Source organism: Salvelinus sp. IW2-2015, linkage group LG4q.1:29 (genome assembly GCF_002910315.2).
Source record: "Salvelinus sp. IW2-2015 linkage group LG4q.1:29, ASM291031v2, whole genome shotgun sequence".
In the NCBI taxonomy this organism is placed as follows: domain Eukaryota; kingdom Metazoa; phylum Chordata; class Actinopteri; order Salmoniformes; family Salmonidae; genus Salvelinus; species Salvelinus sp. IW2-2015.
The window spans coordinates 4,831,326-4,851,713 of NC_036842.1; the positions used below are offsets into that span (position 1 = coordinate 4,831,326).

At 40.5% G+C, this 20,388-nt stretch overlaps 1 protein-coding gene across 2 annotated transcripts in view; it reads right to left on the minus strand.

Annotated features, from left to right (window-relative positions):
* The window catches only part of itga2.2 (integrin, alpha 2 (CD49B, alpha 2 subunit of VLA-2 receptor), tandem duplicate 2), a 22,631-nt gene extending 6,175 nt beyond the window's left edge, over positions 1-16,456 (minus strand). The window contains exons 1-15 of one of the 2 annotated variants that reach the window (XM_070440651.1): positions 16,371-16,456; positions 15,897-16,011; positions 15,239-15,366; positions 14,842-14,990; positions 13,844-13,994; positions 13,428-13,593; positions 13,209-13,282; positions 12,919-13,057; positions 12,513-12,658; positions 12,028-12,171; positions 11,111-11,314; positions 10,468-10,595; positions 9,606-9,769; positions 9,245-9,393; positions 7,215-7,325 (exon numbers count right to left, since the gene is read on the minus strand). In XM_070440651.1, coding sequence (XP_070296752.1) covers positions 7,215-7,325; positions 9,245-9,393; positions 9,606-9,769; positions 10,468-10,595; positions 11,111-11,314; positions 12,028-12,171; positions 12,513-12,658; positions 12,919-13,057; positions 13,209-13,282; positions 13,428-13,593; positions 13,844-13,994; positions 14,842-14,990; positions 15,239-15,366; positions 15,897-16,011; positions 16,371-16,421 — 2,019 coding nt within the window. In that variant the 5' untranslated portion in view covers positions 16,422-16,456. Of the gene's footprint in view, positions 1-7,214; positions 7,326-9,244; positions 9,394-9,605; positions 9,770-10,467; positions 10,599-11,110; positions 11,315-12,027; positions 12,172-12,512; positions 12,659-12,918; positions 13,058-13,208; positions 13,283-13,427; positions 13,594-13,843; positions 13,995-14,841; positions 14,991-15,238; positions 15,367-15,896; positions 16,012-16,370 lie in introns of both variants that reach the window. The other variant, XM_023986150.2, reaches the window with a different exon arrangement.
* Between the last annotated feature and the right edge of the window lie 3,932 nt (positions 16,457-20,388).

Genomic DNA, 20,388 nt, shown 5'->3' on the forward strand with positions numbered 1-20,388 from the left:
ATTTTTGCACATCAGGTCCGTCCCTCTCTCTTTCCTTACAGCGCGTGAGGTGGCTAGACGGTACTCCAATGCCTCTCTAGACCCGAGACCTGGGGGATCATAATGTGTCGGCATCATAAGGATTCCTCCTATCTTAGTTATAATTACTTCAAATAGAGTGGGAACCGAACAGCTTTCTGGTCCTCTGGTATCAAAGTCGCATGGATTAGAAATCAACAGCCAGTAATCATAGCCTCATCCTTGTAGCATATTCATGGATGATCACCATTTGCCAGGACAAAAGCAACGTCGACAGGTTCTCATCCCGCACACCGTGGGTTAAAACTGTCTCAGTAAAGAGGTAATTCAGTCCTTGACATGCAGGCCTGCGAGAGGAGATATCAGCGTCCACAACAGGCTCCTCCTTTTATGCAGATGTCAAAGGTGTACGATTAATTCTATGTAGACTGCTGTCGTTGCAAGATTGGACCTTGCCATGTAATGAGAGCGGTTTACTTGCTTTCATTGTCTTGGATCAGGAAGCTTCATAACACTTCTGTCTAACCAGCCCAGGTTGTTTCTTCTTAGGTAATTCTTTTTTCAATGTCTTTTTAGTTTTTGCCATAGTCCAGGGCAGGAAAAAAAGTATATTGTACTTCATTTACAAACACCAAGATCAAAGGTTGCTATTCTAGGAATATCATAGATAACACGCTGTCAGCGCTTTTATCGCTTTAGCATATTCAGCTCACCTCAACCATTACACCATTTGTTTCAGTAAATGACGAATCAATTTTCTGTCTTCACTCCAGATCCAACATTTGAAAATCTACACCAAGTTCCTTGCACTTCGTGTATGGATCTTTCCAATACTTTCCACAATCTCTTGGGTTATGTTTGCGTAACTGACACGCCACTGCCGTTATATATATTTATCCATCTACCGCTTTTTAGGCATTGCAGTCTTCGTCTTCTATCGGGCGATTGTAGTCTTCGTCTTTCATATCAGGAAGGAAGAAGTATGAAATGGTTCACCCCAATAATCTGAAAAATTAGCCTCGGTTCTAGTAGATATCATCTAAATTACATCGCTTTTCTTGTAAGCAGTGAGGTGCACAGAAGGAACTGGCCAGTACTATATCTTGCCTAGAGATGAACATTCAGCAGGCGAATGGCAATTCAATACTTGGTCTGGGTGTTAGTTACGGCTAAAACACCTGTGAAGTATGGGGTTGATTTGAGGCTTCAAAATTAACCACAGTGAGTGAATGCCAAGGTTTGATGCAACATCAAGGCCCAGACCCCCACAAACCATATTTCATCACAGATGGCGCGGTAGCAGTCTTTCACCAGCTTCTTGGTGTAAACGTCACATTTGAATGGTCTAAGTTTGGTATAAACACTTTGGGGCTTTCGTTCATTCAAGCACAAAGTGCAAGTGCAATCTGATCAGAGATGGCTCTCTAGCCTTGACCCATGAGTTCCTACTTGTCTGACTTTCCAGCAAATCGTCCTCCCTCAGACACCCTGGCTAATAACATGTCCATTTCTTTTTTTGTTCTCATTAAATCCAACCTCCTCCTTTTTGTTACTTCTTTCCGTCTTCGGTATTTCACTCAAGTGAGATGTTAGTGAAATTCTGGTTACTGCAAATCTCATGCAGGAATTCTGTCTTTTTGCGACATTTTTATCTGAAAGTATCCTTGTAAAATTCACATCTCTTCTCGACCATGTAAATGTTTCTTTCTCTGCAAACTGCGTGCTAACGCAACCATAATCTCTTGAGGCCAGCTCAGGTTTCCCCACTTTGTAATCCAGATCAAAATTTTGGTCTAGAACATCACAGACAAATCTTGGCCTGTAATTTCCACACACGTCTGAAGCAAATCAGCCACTTCAAACATTACATCTCTGGTCAATAAGATGCCAAGTCAGTTTCTCCTTTTTCACCACATTTAGGATTTCACATCCAGGTCAAGTCCCTTTTCCTTTACAGAGAGGGTAGAGGTACTCCAATGCTTCTTCTAATGTGGGCACATTTGAGATTGCTCCAATTTGTTATTCTGTCTGAGAGAAGACGCTTTCTGTCTGGACATGTTGAGGATAGATCTCATCCAGATCAGTGCCTCATCCTTTGTGCATATTTCATTAGGCTCATTTTCAGGGCCAAGGAGTGCAGTCTCATCGCACACCGTGTTAAAACTGTCTCAGTTAAAGAGGCTTTCAGTCTTCACATGCGGATAGGGAGATTATCAGTCCACAACCCTTTTATTACAGGTGTCAAGGGTGTTAGATTTTTTGGACGCCGGTGTATGCAATTGGACCCTTGCCCATTGAGAGAGACGCTTACTTGCTTTCAATTGTCTTTGATCAGGAAATTCAAACCACTCTTGCTAACCATCCAGGTTGTGTCCTCTTGTAATTCTTTTTCATATGTCTTTTTAGTTTTAAACATAATCGGCTGGCCAAAATTCAAATTGTTAATCACACCAACACCAAGATCAAAGTTGTATTCTAGAATAATCATAGATATAAACATGCCGGTGAGCATCTGTTTAATGCTCTTTAGCATATTCCAGAACACCTCAACGATCTACACCACTTGTCAGTAAATGACGATCAAAGTTTGCTGTTATCGCTCCAGAGTCCAACATCTGAAAACTTTACACCATTTCCTTCACTCCTTGTAGTGGACTTTTCCAATACGTTCCCAACATTGTCTGGGTTTTTCTTGAGTAACTGACACAAACACTGCCGATCATACTATTTACTGTTTTTGGCATTGATCCGTCTTCCATCGCCTTGTTAGTCTTCGTCTCATCAGAAAGAAAGTTGAATGGCTCACAGTTAGTCAGAATAGAATAGCCCTCGATCTTAGTAGATACAGCTTAAGATTACATCCGCTTTCTGTAGCAGGTGAGGTTAGACAGAAGGAATGTCAGTCTATATCTTGCTAGATGAACATTTTCAGCAGCAATGGCAATTCATTATTGGTCTGGGGTTTGGTTTAACGCACACACCTGTGAAGATGGGTTGATTGAGCTTCAATATGAACCACATAGGGTGAAAACTGCATTTGCTTATGGGAATATCATCTGGACGGTGATCCATGCATGACTCCTCTTTGGAAAATGCCATTCAGATGTACTAACGGGATTCTTGCATTTACAGAAATAAACCACTTTGACAGCGTTATTCTCCCCATCACTTGTGCCTGTTCTTTTTCCAGGAAAAGACGTAAAATTCTGCCCTTGACTTGTTGTTTGGGAACTGATGGAAGGTTACTATGGTGGGAATGCTCTTTTGGTAAACCCGACATAGGACATGAAGAACCATGGGACAAGTTGGCGGTTATCCATGTCATTACTCCTCAAGCTTGTACATCAATCTACAGAAGTAAAATAACTGTCTGATAAATTGTTGGTAGTTTTGGATCACTGCTTATTAGTCATTGCTTCATATTGTTGCAATTTGGTTTGTTTTCCAGATACCTTGTTTCTGTGTTTCCTGACACTGTGAGAATGTTGAGGTAATCTATGCACGGCATTAATTTGAATCAGACAAATGGGTTACTTGGAACTCTCTGCTTCAATCGTCCTCCATTCTTAACATCCATTTTGCACAATAAACATACAAAAACAAACTCGTCAATTGACAAATCTCTAAAACTGCAGAACAGTTCGATTGTTAGCATATCTGACAGGAACAACTCTATAAAAAAAAAAAGAATGTCAACGTCACTTACGTACTAACCAGTCACCAGCAGCAATTTGGTCATTTATTTTCAATATTGATAAACACTGTAAATTCTATTTCAGACCCCCGGAATCATACTCCCGTCAGCACTGCTAAAAAATATAATAATTCACCAATTTTGCGACTTACCCCGTGTCTTCTCCCAATACATGCATGGGCTTATAAAAATTACCATACAAACTGATCTGACCCAAAGCTAGCCAGTCAACTTCTAGCAGCTAGCTGCTAGCCAAGCCAAACTTCCGTAGCTAGCTAACGAGCTAGCTAGCTAAATGGCAACAAACGGGCCTAAATCGTATTTGGCGATGTATCTAACGTTAGCTGATCTAGATTTCAACTTTTTATTGTATTTTGCTAACTAGGGGTTAATGCGGGTTTAGCAACTGCTAACCAATCGTTTAGGCAGCTAGCTAGTTGTCCGTAAACATAACTAGTTTAGCGTTAAGTTTGCTACTAGGCTAGCCTACCTAAGATAACGTACCCGTACTCTCCTTACTGGTGGTGACTACAGCAATCCCTTGGCCTGGCATTGTGCATATATAGAACAAATCGAGACACAAAAAGTTGACTTTCACAGATCTGTTCAGGCATTATTTCTAAAAACCGCTGCTAGCTTAGCAGGCAGCAGCGTCGGAGTGGAATTAAGAGCTCTTTAAGTTCCGCTTCGTTCAGGTGGTTGTGGCTAGTTGGGGTTACAGCTACAGACGAACGTGACGTTTTCTCCCGCCGTGCAATCGGTTTTGTCCAACATCCACTAAGGAAAACTGATCATTGGTCCACACACATCTACCAGTTGTTGAACAAAGACACAACAACCTCTTCCCCCCTCAGGAGGCTGAAAAGATTTGGCACGGGTCGCTCAGCGGCCTCAAAAAGTTACTACAGCTGCACAATTTTTGTGGGGTATTTATAAAGTTTTTTTGACATGCTTAACATAACTATAAGCTAGTTAGGGCTTCTTATGTATTAAGGTTTGATTGCTGACTCTTGTTGAACCTGCCATTTTCCATTGTTCTCACTCTTACCAGTGCTCAGGGCCTAACCATGAACAAAGCAGGTCTGAAATGCCTGGTTGTGTGGGTATGAATATGGTGTGTGTATGCAACAAAGTATCAGTAGTGTGGGGGCGCTTGTAACTATGTGACCGGGGACTGTGCTTAATCCTTAGAGAGGACACAGGGAGGGGGTGATCAGGACACTGCTTTGACCAGACAATAACGGATAAACTAATACACACGAAAAACATAGTGAGGGTTCTGAGGTTCATGCACTATAACCCAATAAAACAAACGTGATTGAATATTAGCAACTGTATTATATGTGATTGAATACTATAACAAACATGATTGAATATAAGCAACTTATGATATGTGATTGAATACTACAACGAAAGTGATTGAATATTAGCTAAACTGTTTGGTCTGCGGCGCTGGATGTTCTGTGTGTGGTGATTGCCGAAAGTAAACAGTTTAGCTTCAGATAAGAAGCTGGGAAGCTGTAGTTATGCCTGAGCGAGAACATGTGGACATTGTATAACAGGTGTGAATAGCTCAGACAATATTACAGAGCGGTCTGACCCCAGTCTTTTGCCGGTTGAAGAAGCGTTAATTCTTACACAGCAACAGCGGATCGGGAGACAACAGAGAGCGCAAAGGGGGCTAGGACTAGCTTATTCCAACATCAAACGATAGGCTTGGGTAAGTCTAAACCACGCCCAAGTCTCTCTACTCTGACAGCGGCTCAGGAAGTGGAACTATCTCTGTCATGAGTATTTTTAATAACTGTCTTTGTCAGTAACAAGTGTCTTCTCTGGTTTCCACCCTTGCGGGGTGGGGCAGTGGACCCGTACTATACGAAAAAGATGCATTTGCCATTTTATTTACTTGAATTTAAACAATTCTATTTTAATCAAGTTCAAGTGTCCTATGTCCATATCTCAGTTGAAACTTTCGCAACCCTAACAGATTTGGTGGACCACGAACGTTGATCTGACGGGAACTTCGCGCCCTGGACATTGAGGCATCTCAAGCCTTTGCTAGGACTGTCGCCCAGACGGGGGTCCTCTCACAAAAAGCCCGGTCACCCTCATGGAGATAACACACGGTAAGCAAGAGCCTAGTGTTCAAAAACTGAAATTTCTGCATATTGGATTTAACCAAATTTATTTTGCTGAGAAAACCTAACTGGTGTAAGTTGCCTTAAATTTGTCGAACCATATGTTCATTACAGTAAAGATCGTGCGATAAACTAATTACGTATTATTTATTACGTCACTACTTGATGGCCGAATGCATTTTTCAATGGCCAATCAGAATGATCTACCGTCCTTGTATATGACTGTGTGTATGACGTGATTATTAAAAACGCCCTGGTTTGTGTGTGTGTATGTATCTAAGCTAGGGTTGTTTTATTAAAAGTCTACTATATAAGACTTAGGGAAGTGATTGAGGCAATGGCACATAACCACCGTGACAGGCGGAATTATGTGAAATAAGACAATGCTTCTAATAATTTGAACGGCAAGTATACCGACTTCACGATTTTTATGTATTTACATGGTATGTGGGATATAAGACAAATTGCTCGATTAATAAGTCTATGGTGGACCCTCGACTAAAAGTGGACGGCAACATGGCGATACCAAGGGCGAAGCAGGAAGAAGTGAGTATAAGACAAAGTAGATAGGATCGACCTCTCAGACGCAATTCACTGAATAAGACCCATGTCCCCTGTACAAGTAAAGCGCGGAAGCCGGGTTGGTGTGGTAAGAGGAGGGTGAGTTATGATGGCGCAAGATGACGGTGGCGTGTAGAGGCTACCGAACCACAACCGCTTAACTCATGTCTTATATGCTAGCCTCAACCACAACCCTACTCCGTGCTAATATCCTAAGCCTCATAACCTACAACCCAACTTAAGTTATGTGCCTTGCTCAACCACAAACCTAACCTCAAGTTCTATATCCTAGCCTCAACCACAACCCTAACCTCATGTCTATATCTAGCCTCAACCACAACCCTAGTTCATGTCTATATCCAAGCCTCAACCACAACCCTAACTCATGTCTATATCCTAGCCTCAACCACAACCCTAGCTTCATGTCTATATCCAAGCCTCAACCACAACCCTAACCTCATGTCTATATCCTAGCCTCACACCACCCTAACCTCATGTCTTATATCCAGCCTCAACCACAACCCTACCTCATGTCTATATCCAGCCTCACCACAACAACCCTAACCCTAACCCGAGAGTCATGTCTACATCCTCGTCTCAACCACAACCATAACCCTAGCCTCATGTCTACATCCYGGTTCAACTTTGATCATGACTAGGCCTAATCATGACACTTTGATATCAAATAATAGTCTAAAACTACAAGATTTTCATTCCTACTAACAACTGCAAGCAATTGCAACATCAACATATATTTCATGTACATCCCATATTATTGATATTTTAATTGAGTGGTCACTCACAAAGAACTCCCAGGCGGTGGGACTGAGAACATCCAGAACAGGACTGGAGTCTGGGTCCTGCAGAGTGATGTCCACACGCAGACCGATTGAGCTCACAAAGTCAGGGGCCTCCTGTCAGACAGTAAGCAAAAGATAGGATTTGATGTATTAGTTTCATTAATTTGACTACAAAGCTCATTCTCATCAGCAGGATCAGAACTCAATTAACTTTTTGGAATTGCATAAGTATCCAAAAGAAAACGACAAGATAATACAGCAAAGTAGTGGGCATCGTTTTTTCCCCATCATCATACATACATACAGTGCCAGCCAAAAGTTTGGACACACCTACTCATTCCAGGATTTCTCTTTATTTTTACTATTTTATACATTGTAGGATAATAGTGCAGACATCAAAAGTATGAAATAACACATGGAATCATGTAGTAACCAAACAATTGTTAAACAAATCAAAATATATTTCATATTTGAGATTCTTCTAAGTAGCCATCCCCTTTGCCTTGATGACAGCTTTGCACACTCTTGGAATTCTCTCAACCAGCTTCATGAGGTAGTCACCTGTAATGCATTTAAATTAACAGGTGTGCCTTGTTAAAAGTTCATTTGTGGAATTMATTTCCTTCTTAATRTGTTTGAGCCAATCAGTTGTGTTRTGACAAGGTAGGGGTGGTATACAGATGATAGCCCTATTTGGTTAAATACCTAGTCCATATGATGGCAAAAACAGCTCAAATAAGCAAAGAGAAACGACAGTCCATCATTACTTTAAGACATGAAGGTCAGTCAATCCGGAACTTTTGTGCAGTCGCAAAAACCATMAAGCGCTATGATGAAACTGGCTCTCATGAGGACCGCCACAGGAAAGGAAGTCCCAGAGTTACCTCTGCTGCTGAAGATAAGTTCATGAGAGTTACCAGCCTCAGAAATTGCAGCCCAAATAAATGCTTCACAGAGTTCAAGTAACAGACACATCTCAACATCAACTGTTCAGAGAAGACTACGTGAATTGCTGCAAAGAAACCACTACTAAAGGACACCAATAATAAGAAGAGACTTGCTTGGGCCAAGAAACATGAGCATTAGAGCGGTGGAAATCTGTCCTTTGGTCTGATGAGTCCAAAATTGAGATTTTTGGTTCCAACCGTCGTGTCTTTGTGAGACGCAGAGGAGGTGAATGATGGATCTCCGCATGTGTGGTTCCCACCGTGAAACATGAAGGAGGAGGTGTGATGGTGTGGGGGTGCTTTGCTGGTGACACTGTCTGTGATTTATTTTGAATTCAAGGCACATTTAACCAGCATGGCTACCACAGCATTCTGCAGCAATACGCCATCCCATCTGGTTGGCGCTTAATGGGACTATCATTTGTTTTTCAACAGGACAATGACCCAACACACCTCCAGGCTGTGTAAGGGCTATTTAACCAAGCAGGAGAGTGATGGAGTGCTGGATCAGATGACCTGGCCTCCACAATCACCCGACCTCAACCCAATTGAGATGGTTTGGGATGAGTTGGAGCACAGATTGAAGGAAAAGCAGCCAACAAGTGCTCAGCATATGTGGGAACTCCTTCAAGACTGTTGGAAAAGCATTCCAGGTGAAGATGGTTAAGAGAATGCCAAGAGTGTGCAAAGCTGTCATCAAGGCAAAGGGTGGCTACTTCGAAGAATCTAAAATCTAGAATATATTTTGATTTGTTGAACACTTTTTTGATTACTACATGMGTCCATATGTTATTTAATAATGTTGATGTATTCCCTATTATTATACAATATAGAAAATAGTAAAACTAAAGAGAAACTGAGTAGGTGTGTCCAAACTTTGGCTGGTACTGTACATACAAGTAAACATTAGTCTTGGAAATGTTCCTGAAATAAGATAAATTGATTGATTTTTAAGAGTTTGTTAAAAGGAAGTTTCCTCCATTATAAATTAACACAGTCATTCAATAAGGCCTGATAAAGGAGAAAMAACAGACACACTTCATTCAGCAAATCATCATCAAACCTTTTCATATTATCTATCTTTACCTGAACAAAGACCTCTAGTGTCTCACAGACCTCCCCGGTGGAAACCCTGATGTCTTTCTGCATGACTCTCTCAGAGTTCCTGAACTGACCTCTGGAGGTGGCACGGGACGACTGGAGCTCAGCATCCAGGGTCAGGTTGAACCTGACAGCTGAGGTGAGAAGTAACACAGGCAACAAGACACTATTAGAGGGAGATACTAACCATTGCTAGGATGTGAAAAGCCCCTGATATACTGAGCGCGTCCACTGATTTGACAGTGACACTGTCAAGTGGGAGACAGGGAAGAGAGAGAGAGAGAGAGAGAGAGAGAGAGAGAGAGAGAGAGAGAGAGAGAGAGAGAGAGAGGAAAGCAGGGCTTACCCACAGGTCCTACAGGTATCTTGGGCCTGAAGGTGGCGCTGAAACAGACGGAGGTGTTGAAGCAGGACACCAGCCTCCCACTCACCCTGCACGTCTTACTCAGGATGCTGACCGTGTCAGGGTTGAAGGTTGCCCTCGCTGTCACCACGGCCAGACCCCGAGACCTGGGAGAGGTCATAATCAGTGAGTCATAATCATATATCAAGCTAACTAGCTCTTTTACGTTTGAATGACTACATCTACTGAGAGATGCTTCGATCACAAGGCAACTTCATGAGTCACGAGTCAACTTCAGATTGGTTCATGTATTGATTAACTGACTGGCTCATTGGTTGACTGATTGATTGATTGATGTGTTGATTGTGTAAGTGACATCAGCAACTCCGTAGAAGTGGTTAGCAGCAGTGTCAGATCCAGATGGGAATGGTCAGCATAATCCAACCTCTTTAAACCAAATCCTCCCAGCTATTTTGCTCTCTAGATGGAGTGGGAGGAGGTGACAAGACTAAATGCTTTCCCAGAGTTATGTGAGAGAAGGCTTTCCATGAGACAGCACATCTCACTCAGTCAACTAAAACGTGAGGAGATACAGTAAGTATAAGATGTTTCTCTCAGAGCCTACTGTAATTTCATTTCTTCGGTTTGGAGTTATTGTAAACCAAAAATAAGTTGTTCAACTGCAAAGAACAGCTGCCAACGTGCTGATTTCAAGTCTAAAGTCAACACGGTAACTCGAGTAGATAACTTGTGAGACGCGTGTGAATTGAGGGRAACCAAATGATTTAGTTGACCTCCGAAAGAGCAGGGTTAAGAAAAAGAAAGTATTTTAAAAAAGAGAAAGAAATGACTGAGCGAGTCTCACCAGAGCTGGACCACCATTCCATAAGCCCCCACTGAGACATCTGGTATGGTGTCATCGTTTAAGTCGGTGCTGGCGTCCATGGACCTCCCGAAGTACCGCAACGCAGTGTCCAGCTTGGAGCCCAGGATCTTCTGAAATGAACAGGATAAAACACGATCTCACACTTGATCTCACGTTGGCTGAATTCCATCAGATTGAGAAACACTTCTACWGAATCCCAAAGCGTCAGATAATTATATGTAGACACAACAACAGGTTCAGTTGTGACATGGCGGTAGCGCAGGAGTGGGGAAACGTCTTGGCTCGAAGGCCACGTCCAGATTTAGAAACTCAACGGTCGCACTTTTTTTTTGCAGGCCAGAAAAATATCAGTCATTAAAAATATATAGATCTATTATCATTTTTACATACTTTCTATCTAGTTTTAGACGTTCAAGTGTGGCCTGGAGTTTTTTTTCAACCCAAAATACACCCCCCCCCATAAAAGTTATCTTTGTATTTTTTTTACTAAAACCTCCCGTTGGCCGGATTGAATGGGCTCGCGGCCCGTAGTTTTCCCACCCCTGTGCTAGCGAGTGACCACGAGTTAGGATAAGGTTGCGTTGAGTGATAGCACTGAGCACAATCTGCAACCTGCAGCTACCTGGGAATACTGTGTCCTGAGTCTCTTCTTGTCCCCGTTGAAGACATAGATYACACCTTTGTTGTTGTCTTCCAGTGGGGCTCCCACCACCACATCACTGTAGCCATCCATGTTGAGGTCAGGCACCGCTGAGATAGACATCCCAAAACGAGCGTTSTCCWCYGGGGACGGACCCTCCAGGRACCCCTGGACACTTAGGATGCCCTAGAAGCACCAATGGAAAACAAACAATGAATATTAGTGTACTTTAGGAAGACGTGACTTTCAAAAGATCTTGAAACCACTGTGCTCAGAGAATGCCGTGTGTACACCAAAATAAAACCATTAGATGAAATGTACAGTAGTGGGTCTGCACTCAAAAAATATAAACAGTTTTGGGAAGATCTGTCTGGCTGACTTGGTGTACAGTACACCAAGTCAKCCAATGACGGGAACGAATTGCAAAAATCGCTGMAGTTGGAGACTTAWATCTCCCTCRCTAACTTTAAACATCAGCTATCTGAGCAGCTAACCGATCGCTGCAGCTGCACACAGCCCATCCAATCTACCTACCTCATCCCCATATTGTTTTTATTTACTTTATTACTTTTTTGCTCTTTTGCACACCAGTATTTMTACTTGCACATCATCATCTGCACATCTATCACTCCAGTGTTAATTTGCTAAATTGTARKTACTTCGCTACTATGGSCTATTTATTGCCTTACCTCCTCACGCCATTTGCACACACTGTATATAGACTTTTTCTTTGGTGTTATTGACTGTACGTTTGTTTATTCCATGTGTAAWTCTGTGTKGTTGTTTGTGTCACACTGCTTTGCTTTACCTTGGCCAGGTCGCAGTTGTAAATGAGAACTTGTTCTCAACTGGCCTACCTGGTTAARTAAAGGTGAAAAAAAATAAGATGTGTGGCTTACCTTAGTGAAGGAGAGGAGATGGACTTTCCCAATCTCCTTCTGCTGTTCGTTCATGAACATGGGAGCTCCAACCAGTAGTAGATCAGACACACCATCTTTATCCACATCCAGGGGACAGAGTACGCTGCCGTAGTAGGAGCCTATCTACAGAATCGAAAGCGTWTACAGCAAACTATTAAGAAGAACATATATTTTGAATCAATGAGCAGAAACAAAGGATAACGACGTTCACAAAGCAGATGGGAACAAATCGGACAAGTCCGATATGATTAGATCATTGGAGAGAGAGAGAGAGAGATAGATAGATAGATATATATATACTGTATGATAGATAGAGATAGTAGAGAGCCATAACATCTAACAACACACCAATTGCTCTTCTCTTCAATATGGTTCATTTAGCAAACACTTTCATCCAAAGCGACTTACAGAACTGTCMCCWTTGTCAACCGCTCTTCTCTTCCATTTTAATCAGAGAGCCTTACCTGCTCYCCTCTCTGGGAGTCGATGACGGTGGGTTGTCCCTTGCCGTTGATGATGTACACTATGACCTGTCCAGTGTGGTTGGACCGAGGAGCGCCAGCCACRTAGTACTCTATGCTCCCATCATTCAGCGTTGTCACAGAGTAGCCTGAGCAGAACAGCCGAACACGATATTATGGACAAACGTGTAACAATATTCAGTGCTAGTAGTCTTACTGCCAGTCACACTGTAAATCAAGATATCTATTGTTTGAGCTTCAATACACATTCAAAGGAAGTTAGAAATTGTTGGAAAAGCAAGAGGCCTTAGAATGGCTTGGTGTTAATGAACTAATAATACAATAGCACAACATAAAATGAAGATAAAGTAGACAATATTGACTCGTAGATGACTGCAAGCTCACTTACCTAATAGTGAGCTGTGGTTTCTGTCCTCTAGGATTTTCTCAAAGGTTGTCTTGGGGAAGATGTCCGATTTCTGGGTAGTGTAGTGAACCACAGTACCACTCCAGCCGTAGGCCCCCACTGCACCCAGCATCATCATGTTCTGTAATGAGAGCGAGAAAAGTACCCGTTAAAAACACACTAAGAAATGTTCAGGTACTGCTTATGAATGTGTTACGTGGACACCCGTGAAATAAAATTGTACCAAATAGGCTAACTGATTTAAAGTAACAGTTGGGGTTTATATCCCATACCTGCTTCTTGGTTTGGTGGGCACTGAATCCCACTTGGGACATCTCCATCTGAAAGTCACCACCTTTCCCAGTACCTAACCCCCCCGAAAACACAATGAACAGGTTAGGTTAAGTGCAATAAAGTGGTTGTGTTACTATTTCCAGTTTTGTAAATGGTAGCTCATTATTGTTAGAATGGACCATGATACAAATTCAGCATTACTTAAAACACAACTTTACCCTCAATGTTGAAGATGCGGTCTCCCAGAGATCCAGCGATCTCSAGCAGAGCCTCCTCAGCTGACACATTGAAGAAGTACCTRTCTGTCGGGGTACTGGCGATGGACTTGATCTCAGCAATCAGGTTCTTAGTGTCAATGTCATTCCTTATGTAATACCCAAGGACCTAGAAAAACATAATAAAGAATACATTTTAAAATCATTTATATTAGAATAAAAGGGAAGATTGATATACCATAATAATAATAATGACATTTTATAGAGGTATCAAAGGTCTCMAACAGTAAATGTTAATACCTCACACTCAACACGGTACGTACTGTATATCCAGGTGTCTTTTACGAAAGAGATTTTATGTCAACGAGACTAACCTGGATAAATCAAGGTTCAACCAAATAAGTGGGATATTTACTCACAGCAATACCAAAGCGGGTGATCTTCTCACTCTCACACTTCCTGATGACGTCGTCTCGGAGGTTCTTGTCGTGAGACTCTCCGTCCGTCACCACCACCATCACTTTGCTGGCTCCGGGTCGAGCCCCGTTCCCGGGCAGGAACGCGTTCTGTCTGAGACACCCGGTCAAAAAGTGTCACATCTCAACATATTCCAACCCAATTCAATACCAATGTAAAGAAAAAGCTTCTAAAACGTTTGTTCTGAACACATTTCATTGTGTTGTATTCCATTCTATTCCATTCAAGTGCTCAATTCTRACCCCATTTGGGGGGTTTTCAGTATGCACAGAGAGATTCTAATCCTTTTGTTCTTTTTTATAAATATGTTGAGTCAACAGAGTCAGGATATATATATATATATTTAAATTACATGAGGGTCACGATCACTTACAGATGTAGGATATTTTTGTATTTAAAAAAATATATATATATAAAAAAATTGTTTTTGTGGGTGGATCAGCTTTAATATTGTGGAATGATTGTTGCTTTCATCAATGTAATTGTCTGCATCATTTCCAATGATGCAGATGTAGGATCTTAATTTGAGCCACTTTTCTACAGCAAATAATCCTGCAGCAACAGAAAATGTGAATTATTATGTGGCTTATAATTTTAAAAAATTGTACGGCTTGATCTGACATTTTAAAGTGGAAAGTCTGACATTTTAAAGTGGAAATTACAAACTTTAGAAGCCTTTTAAAACCTTGAATAGACTACAAGTTTGCATTTGCTGCTGTACAGGAAAATTTGCAGCAACAAAAGAGTGATCCTAAGGACCCATTGACTAAAAGAGAACAGGAGGAAATGCCTTAGGCTTGCCTCCCTAATGGCACCCACATAGTGTACTATTTCTGGCCAAAAGTAGTGCACTATGTAGGGAATAGGGTGCCATTTGGGGTGCAGAATTTAGACTATGTTGACACTGCAAGAATAGAAAGTGTTGTCGACTGAGACACACCTAGCAAATTCAATGGCGCGGAAGGTGTTTGTCTCCAGGCCTTCCCTCTGGAGAATGTTCGCTGCAGCCGCAATGATCGAGTCTTTGGTTTTGTAGGCGTTCAGATGGAATTCAACGACTGGCTCAACCCCGTACTGTATAATACTTGCCTGAAAACATTAACATAGGGTCAACAAAAACAGATAGGGATAGATCATTTACTTGGGCCAAGATTCAATCCGACTGCGGGTTGTCCACAATGCAGCTTTTAAAGGCGATCTCCGACTGAGCTGATATATGCAGTGTTAACCATGAATGAGATCTCTGCGGATGCGGGAACATTGCCTTTAAAAGACGCATTGTCAATAACCTTGACAAATGTCAGATGATATACATTGATAACTGTGAGCACACTTACCTGAGTATTATCCGGTCCAATATCTAAATTCTCCAACAGTTTCTTGAGGAAAGCCACAACTGGTGGCCAGGGATATATACTGTTGGATCCATCCACAATAATAGCAATATCCATTGGACCCCCACAAGCTGGAAAGACAAGATAAGAATTGAGTTAATGTCAACACGTGCATTTTCCATGGTAATCATTCCTAACTCCAATCACAAAGGGGCGTTAAATATGATATACAGTCGGACTTAAAGCTAGAATCCTTAGTTGCTGCATCCATTTTTATACAGCTGTGTACCCATTGGTTCTTGAGGAATATAACGTAGAAATGCCTCATGAGCTTAGTTCAACTTTTGTACCCTATCAGAACACAAAATATAAGCTTGTTTTACGGCAATGTGTACATTTGTACACAACATAAATGCAAATAAACAATATATAGCCTCAAAATGTGGTTGCAAATGTACATCCACAGCTCTTTCTAGGAATTTGAGAGTGGTTACCTTTCTCTAGCCCCATCCCTTAGCTYTTTAGCAAAACAGKGGCRGGGAGGACGCTTTGCTATTGTTTCAAATAAGGATTCTAGCTTTTAATTTATACTTTTAATCAATGGTGAAAACAATACATAACTCGTATGCTAAGGATATTTAAAATGATGAAGGACTCTTACTTTGAAGGGCAGGTGAGAACGAAGACAGGGGGTTGAAGAGAGGGCTGACTTCTGCACAGATCCCTGGGTAATAATACTGACTGCCACACTTCTGAGCCCACAGAGGTCCACATGTCTACCAGGAGAAGAAGACAACACACAAGATATAAGGTAAAACATCCAAAACAACATTACATTTAGGCTATCAATCCCAAGTCCCTAAACATATGGGATTGATTGACTGATACGATCTTATATGAACTCTCCAGCTGCAGTGATGTTAAAGCTGTTGATCATGATGAATCGTTCTTGTGTGGCTGTAAAGAATCAGATGCAATGATTCCAAACCTGTTAACCATGAATCTATCTTGTGTGGCTATAAAGAATCAGATGCAATGATTCCAAACTTGTTAACCATGAATGTATCTTGTGTAGCTGTGCGGGTGAGGATTAGGGTTAGAATAGCTAGACGTTCTATACATAAAAACTGTTTACCATGAATGTATCTTGTGTAGCTGTGCGGGTGAGGGTTAGCCCCAGACTCATGTTGACATTGATGTTCTTCACTGTTGATATGCTGACTGAGTCTGAAATATAGGAGAGAGAAAATATATTGTTACAGGGGTCCTTGTATTCGGTAACGAATACATTCTCATGGTGCAATTACAGTGCTTAACATTCATGAAAACACACAGTGAGATCTTGCAACACTCCGAAGAACACAATTAATTGTCTAACCACCGTGGCCACCACTCTGACTTTCAGACAGATTTGACCGGATTCAAATGGGATTCAAATGGAATATTGTGGTGAATCACAAGCTAACGCTAGGYGATACAACGACTGCTAAAAAAGGGCAGGAGTTTATAGAAATACAGAAGGGGAGAAGGAATAGCAAGCCTGGGTGCTAGCCTGTTTCTGCTCCCTTGCCAACTCTTTATGGAATGTAATGCTAATTCCATGTTTGGTTTGACAATAAGAGCAATGGAGTTGGCAAGAGCACAAACAGATCTGGGACCAGGCTAATGAATAGCTGGAGACACCCACACAAGGAAGGAGATCAACCTACAGAGTAAGACATATTTTCATACATACTTTTATACTCAACCTGCCAACAGTAAGTACAGACATACTTCATACTCAACCTGCAGAGTAAGACATACTTCATACTCTTTCATATTGTATATACTTTATACTCAACCTGCAGAGTAAGACATACTTCATACTCATTACTATATTGGTAATTATATACTTACTTATACTCAACCTGCAGAGTATAGAACATACTTCATACTCATTCATATTGTATATACTTTATACTCAACCTGCAGAGTAAGACATACTTCATACTCAACTGCAATCAAACTGCAGAGTAAGACATACTTCATACATACTTTATACCAACCTGCAGAGTAAGACATCTTCATACTAACCTGCAGAGTAGACATACTTCATACTCCAACCTACAGATAAGAGCATACTCATACATACTTTATTCAACCTGCAGAGTTAAGACATACTTATACTCAACCTGCAGAGTAAGACATACTTTTATAACTCTTCTATACTCTGTATAATATTATACTCAACCTGCAGAGTAAGGACATACTTCATACATACTTTATCTCACCTACAGAGAAGACATACTTCATACATACTTCATACCAAACCCTGCAGAGTAAGACATATTTCATACTCATGAGGTCATACTTTATACTCTTCAATTGTATAACTTGTATCTCAACCTGCAGAGTAAGACCATACTTCATAACATACTTTATATCACCTACAGAGTAAGACAACTTCATACATCAAACTACAAGAGTAAGACATACTTCATACTCAACCTACAGAGTAAGACATACTTCCATACTCAACTACAGAGTAAGACATATTCATACTCACCTGCAGAGTAACATACTTTCATATACTCAACCTGAGAGTAAGACATACTTCATACTCAACCTACAGAGTAAGACATACTTCATAAACTTACTAACCTGCAGAATAAGACATACTTCATTAATCTTTCTCAACCTGCAGAGTAAGACATACTTTATACTCTTCATATTGTATAAACTTTTATACTCAACCTGCAGATTAAGCATACTTCATACTCTTCATATTGTATACTTTATACTCACTTCGAGAGTAAGACATACTTTCATACATACTTTATACTCCAAACCTTACAGAGTAAGACATACTTCATACTCAACCTACAAGAGTAAGACATACTTCATACTCAACCTCAGAGTAAGACATACTTCATACTCAATCCTACAGAGTAAGACATACTTCATACTCAACCTGCAGAGTAAGACATACTTCATACTCTTCATATGTATATACTTATACTCAACCTCAGAGTAAGACATACTTCATACTACTAACTCAACCTCAGAGTAAGCCATACTTACATATCAACCTACAGAGTAAGATATAACTTCAATACTCAACCTGCAGAGTAAGACATTCATACTCCAACCTACAGAGTAAGACATACTTCATACTCAACCTACAGAGTAAGACATACTTCATACTCAACCTACAGAGTAAGACATACTTCATACATACTTCATACTCAACCTACAGAGTAAGACATACTTCATACTCAACCTACAAGAGTAAGACATACTTCGTACCTACTTCATACTCAACCTACAGAGTAAGACATACTTCATACTCAACCTGCAGAGTAAGACATACTTCTACATACTTCATACTCAACCTACAGAGTAAGACATACTTCATACTAACCTACAGAGTAATATGACTTCTACTCAACCTAAGAGTAAGACATACTTCATACTCAACCTCACAAGTAAGACATATTTCATACTCAACCTACAGAGTAAGACATACTTCATACATACTTCATACTCAACCTGCAGAGAAGACATCCTTTATACTCAACTGCAGAGTAAGACATACTTCATACATACTTATATTCAACCTACAGAGTAAGACATACTTCATACATACTTCATACTCAACCTGCAGAGTAGAACATACTTTCATACTCAACCTGCAGAGTAAGACATCTTCATACATACTTTATACTAACCTAACAGAGTAAGACATACTTCATACTCACCTACAGAGTAAGATATACTTCATATCAACCTGCAGAGTAAGACATACTTCATACTCACCTGCAGAGTAAGACATCCTTCATACTCAAACCTACAGAGTAAGACATACTGCATACATACTTCATACTCAACCTGGCAGACAAGACATACTTTATATCAACCTGCAGAGTAAGACATACTTCATACATACTTTATACTCAACCTACAGAGTAAGACATACTTCATACATACTTCAATAATCAACCTACAGAGTAAACATACTTCATAACTCAACCTGCAGAATAAGACATAGCTTCTATACTCAACCTGCAGAGTAAGACATACTTTCTATATATATACTTTACTATTCAACTTGCAGAGTAAGACATACTTCATACTCTTCATATATATTATACTCACTGCAGAGTAGACTACTTCATACATACTTTATACTCAACCTACAGAGTAAGATATAACTTCATACTCAACCTACAGAGTAAGAATACTTCATACTCAACCTGCAAGAGTAAGACATACTTCATACTCATACTCCCTACAGAGTAAGACATACTTCATAACTCAACCTGCAGAGTAAGACATACTTCATACTCTTCATATTTATACTTATACTCAACCTGCAGAGTAAGACATACTTATACATACTTATACTCAACCTACAGAGTAAGACATACTTCATACTCAACGCTACAGAGTAAAGACTACTTCATAACTCAACCTCAGAGTTAAGACATACTTCCCTATCAACCTACAGAGTAAGAACATACTTCATACTCACCTACAGAGTAAGACATACTTCAATACTCAAACCTACAGAGTAAGACATACTTCATACATACTTCATACTCACCTACAGAGTAAGACATACTTCATACTCAACCTACCAGAGTAAGACATACTTTCGTACCTACTTACATACTCAACCTACAGAGTAAGACATACTTCATACTCAACCTGCAGAGTAAGACATACTTCATACTATACTTATACTCAACCTCCAGAGTAAGACATACTTCATACTCAACCTACAGAGTAAGATATAACTTCATACTCACCTGGAGAGTAAGACATACTTCATACTCAACCTGCAGAGTAAGACATACTTTCATTACTCAACTACAGAGTAAGACATACTTCATACATACTTCATACTCAACCTGCAGAGCAAAACATACTTTATTCTCACTGCAGAGTAAGACATACTTCATACATACTTTATACTCAACCTACAGAGTAAGACATACTTCATCATACTTCATACTCAACCTACAGAGTAAGACATACTTTATACTCAACCTGCAGAGTAAGACATACTTCATACTACTTTATACTAACCTACAGGATAAGACATACCTTCATACTCGACCTACAGAGTAAGATATACTTCATACTAAACCTGCAGAGTAAGACATACTTCATAC